Source organism: Sardina pilchardus, chromosome 24 (assembly GCF_963854185.1).
Source record: "Sardina pilchardus chromosome 24, fSarPil1.1, whole genome shotgun sequence".
In the NCBI taxonomy this organism is placed as follows: Eukaryota; Metazoa; Chordata; class Actinopteri; order Clupeiformes; family Clupeidae; genus Sardina; species Sardina pilchardus.
Window position 1 is genome coordinate 6,824,650 of NC_085017.1, and position 5,000 is coordinate 6,829,649.

Consider the following 5,000-nt stretch of genomic DNA (forward strand, 5'->3'; position numbering starts at 1 on the left):
ACCCACCCCCACCCAGTTCAGGTTCAGATACGACTGGCCAGTAATCTGTGTTGCCAGGTAGGCCCGTTTAAACTCAACTCTGGGCCATATGGGCTTCATTAAGAAAACCACAAAGGTTCTTCGATTAAAAAAAACATTCCCAGCACCAAAAGCCTAGCGCTTAGTCTCCAACAGAGTTCAAGGAGGACCTGCTCTGAGTGGACCTCCATTGATTTGCCTGCTGGTAGTGGTGGCACCATCGCCTGCTAATCAGTCGGCCTGGGTGAGATCCCTGAACCCATAATTGCAAGTCCATGTTGTTATCTGGTAGCCTTAATATTTGGGGCGGTGGTAGTGTAGTGGTTAAGGAATAGCGTGCAGTAGCCTGGAAGTTGTGGGTTCAATTCCTGGCTTCCATCGTTGTGCCCTTGAGCAAGGCACTTAACCCCAAGTTGCTCTGGGAACAATGTAGTCTCTTGTAATATAATTGACATAGTACATAAGTCACTTTGGACAAGAAAAGTGTCTGCTAAATGCAATGTAAACACCGCTCACTTTCCTTCTCCGTTACCTGCAGGGGTTGATGATCTTGGTCGGGTGGACGCTGATGTACGGCGTCACCGGCTTGTCCACGAACGAGCCGAAGCCCACGCGGAAGTCGCCGGAGTGTTCGCGCATCTGGTGCGAGAGCGCCAGGCCCACGTTGTCCAGCCGCTCCAGGTTGTCCTTCATGGAGGCCGAGACGTCCACCAGGTAGTACAGGTCCACCGGGTACCTGTCCAGCTGCTGCACCTCCACCACAAAACTGGCCTCACTGCCTGCAGAAAATAGGACACAACGGAGCGTCGCATTTTTATAGTATAATGGTGATGGTCACTGGTAGAGACTTTTGTCCAAAGCAACTTAGAGTATATAAACATTACATTAGTTAAATAAAATAATAGCCTACATAATAATTAAGCTTAAGCTTAAGCATTACGCTTTTCTAGTTCCAAAAACACTTTACAGTGAGAATGTGTGTGTGTGTGAGTGAGTGTGAGTGTGTGTTTGAGTGTGTGTTTGTGTGTGTGTGTGTGTGTGTGGAGGGGGGGGGGGGGCTGGGTTGTGGCTAAGGAAGTGGAAAGACACAGTGGCCAGAAAGTTGTGGGTTCAATTCCCGGTTGCTGCCACTGTGCCCTTGAACCAGGCCCTTATCCCACGGTGTGCCAGGGGGACTGTACCTGCAGTCTGTCTGTGCAAGTCGCTGAGGACAAAAGCATCAGCTTCATAGTCAAGCAAAACAGGAAACACACATGGCAACCTTCCCCATGGTTCAAAACATCACACTGTAAACAGCCGGCAATGATGCAACACGGAGGCAACAGCAGCAGCACTGAGCGCAGCGCAGCACAATAGAGCCGGCTCTCTTCCCACCGCGTCTGCTCAAGTCTGCGTGGAGCACAGGGGGACCCCTCCCTAAAATGGCACACTAGACCACATCTGCACTGCACATCTGTAAGGAAAGGCAGCATCAGCAATACATGGGGAACATAAACTATTGTGCATTACATTCCAGAATGGGGAGGATTCCATACAGCATCAAGCAACTGCTGAAAACAGCTGTTAACACATGCTAGCGCTGGCTAGTGTCATAACATAAAGACACAGCAGCAGCGCTATACGCTACTGCAGGGCTGAATGAAAGATGGTGCAATGCAGATGTGCTGAATTAAACATTACTTGTTCTCACTGAACATAGTCTTTGATGGTGGTGATCCCAAAGTGACTCAGAACAAATCACACACGCATCGAAACCTTATACTATAAACAGCTTAATAGATAAAAATGACAACCAATGACTTAACGTACAGTGTGTGTGTGTGTGTGTGTGTGTGTGTGTGTCTGTCAATGTGTGTGTGTGTGTGTGTGTGTGTGTGTGTAATGTGTATTTATACTTGCATGTCTGCCTGTGTCTGTCTGTATCTGTATCTTTGTGTGTGTGTGTGTGTGTGTGTGTGTGTGTGTGTGTGTGTGTGTGTGTGTGTGTGTGTGTGTGTGTGTGTGTGGATGTGGATGCGTGTGTGTGGATACTGATACAGGACAGGGAGCATCCTCCACAACACCCTTTCAGCACCTCCCCTCTGAGCACCACCCCTCGTAAAAGTGACTCCTGTCCTGACGCGAGATGATCCGCAGGGCTGACCCCTGACCCCTGGCCAGGGAGACGGACACTTGTTTACACACACACACACACACACACACACACACACACACACACACACACACACACTGACCAGCCGCACTCCAGCGAAGAGTGGGATAACAGTGTGATAAGTGTGGGAACTAGGCCAGATTCTTTGCGAGGATGGTAAAGTGATCTCTAAATCACGGGCATGACCCAGGAAGCCTTGGAGCTCCTACACAATATAAATATAAGTATAAGTATACTTTTTTGATCCCCGTGAGGGAAATTTGTTCTCTGCATTTATCCTAATTCGTGAATTAGTGAACACACACAGCACACCGTGAATACACAGTGAGGTGGAGCACACACTAACCCAGAGCAGTGAGCTGCCTGCCCAACCAGCGGCACTCGGGGGAGCAGTGAGGCAGGTTAGGTGCCTTGCTCAAGGGCACTTCAGCTGTGGACTGGTCGGGGATCGAACCAGCACCCCTCCGGTTACAGGCTCAAAGCCCTAACCAGTAGGCCACGGCTGCCCCTGATGTGACATCCACAGATGGTGCGGAATACGAGGGAGACCCGAGGAGGCTCTCAGAGCTGACTCGTCGCCCTGTCTCACCCTGCATGTGGGTGCTGGAGCAGGGTGCTTAATCTGCACTGACTTTCATAACGCATGCAAGCTGTGTCCGGGGCTTGTGTCTCATGCATACCGTGTGAATGCTGTTACATGGGTGGCCCACACACACACACATACACACACACATACTGTACACACACACACGCATGCACGCACACACACACACACACACACACACACAAAGTGACAAGGCCTTTACAACAGGAAATACAATGCTGTTGGTCATGATCACCAGATGTGTGATGACCACATGCTATGACAGACAGTGAGACGGCTTAGTTATACAGAACACTCAGCACATTTCCTTTACATGTGACAAGCAGTGTTAGCCTGAACTTTTGATCATTTTCAAATGGAAGATACAGTATGTGTGGGTGTAATTGAATTTATTTTTAATTTTTATCCAGAGAACAATGTTGCTCATAACTTTTTTTTCTCCTTCTCTGCAACAAACATATCGGCTATGGCTGAGAGTTCAGAAGAGGTCTAGCTAAAGTGAAATTGAGATGTATTTCCTTTCATCCTCCTTACCCTGACACAAACACACACACACACACACACACACACACACACTATACTGTACAAATGAGCTCTGATTTCAAACCACAGTTACTCCCCATTCACGTGACTTGCAACAACCGAAAACTCCATCTCCATAAAAACACAGCCAAAAATGGCTAACCATTTAGGCCTCATTAATCATCCTGGAGATGTCTGATAGTTAGTCTTCCCAGACACCAAGTATTATTACAGTGCATGCAAATGCACTGTTCTGATGTTCCTGGGCATCTTCTTCTTATTACAGTGCATGCAAATGCACTGTTCTGTTCTTCCTGGGCATCTTCTTCTTATTATTATTATTACAGTGCATGCAAATGCACTGTTCTGTTCTTCCTGGGCATCTTCTTCTTATTATTATTATTACAGTGCATGCAAATGCACTGTTCTGTTCTTCCTAGGCATCTTCTTATTATTATTATTATTCTCCTAACCAGGTCCTATTTCGCTTCAACCGTTTAACGTAGAAACTTGGTTCAAACTTTGTTACGTAGGTCTTGAAAATAAGTCTATGTATATTTCAGTTCTGTAAACTTGATACTTTTTGAAATATTAGCAAAATATTTTTCCCCATTGACTTTTCATAGACCTCTGAAGCTGCCCTGTTGGCCATATAAGGAGATCCGGGAGTTAATTGAAGCCAACTGCCCATATATGGCAAGCTTTTTTGTAGGCGAACTTCAGAGGTCTATCGCACTGCACTGCTGATTAAGCTGATTTGCACCTGTGTCAAGAGCCAGATGCTCAAGGCCCTATCAAGTTTAATTGACAGCCATTTAAATTGAACCTGCATTATCAGCTCTCTCTGTCTACCCATTCACTCATACACACACACACACACACACACACCTGACTGCAGCACTTCATATATACCACACTTCTCCATGCACTCCACAACATTCTCACCTTAACCTAACTCTCCCATTTCACTGCATCATAGAAAGCCATGCTCCTTACATCCACTTACATCCACTCACACACACACACACGCACGCACGCACACTCACACGCACTCACACTCAGAGGTGGAAAAGTCAAGCTTCAGAGAGTAAAAGTCCAATCACGTATTGGTTCTATCTGTGCACTTAAACACAGGTGATCTCACCAATTAGCTGCTCTGCCTGGCTGAAGAGTTACTACTGAGAATCAGCTGGTTGGTTTGACTTTTCCACCTCTGCCCCTAAGCCACATACATACAACACACTGCCCCCCCCCTTCCCTCACCTTCCTCTGTCCACAACTGTTTGTAAATTTAAGTTTGTTTCACATTTTATCTTATGTCTTGCTTTTGCATGCACTGGTAATTTCCTCGAAATTACGTTTTCTAGTTGTGAATGTTAATTGTTAATTGTTAATTGTTAATTGTTAATTGTTAATTGCTAATTGCTAATTGTCATTGTTAATTGTATTGTTAATCGTAATGATGTTGCAGCTAGTAAGGCATAGTTAGAATGATTATTATCTTCTAATCAGACCCACCTGGCCGTAGCTGAGCGCTGATGCGTCTGGGGGTCACCTGAGTGCTGGTGAGAGTAGCGTCCACCTCCACCTTGACCCGATGACTCTCGATGAACTCTTCTTTGCAGCCCTTCCGAAGCAAGCTGGAGGCTGAGTCACACCGCTGGCTCACGTGCGCTCCATCCAGGAAGTCCTGATAGTGGACAG

The 5,000-nt window shown here is 46.6% G+C and overlaps 1 protein-coding gene across 1 annotated transcript in view; it reads right to left on the reverse strand.

Annotated features, from left to right (window-relative positions):
* itgb8 (integrin, beta 8) overlaps positions 1 to 5,000 on the reverse strand; it is a 32,404-nt gene that overhangs the window by 22,818 nt on the left and 4,586 nt on the right. The window contains exons 3-4 of the mRNA XM_062529337.1: positions 4,815 to 4,986; positions 551 to 797 (exon numbers count right to left, since the gene is read on the reverse strand). Of these exons, the coding sequence (XP_062385321.1) occupies positions 551 to 797; positions 4,815 to 4,986 (419 nt within the window). The remainder of the gene's footprint in view (positions 1 to 550; positions 798 to 4,814; positions 4,987 to 5,000) is intronic.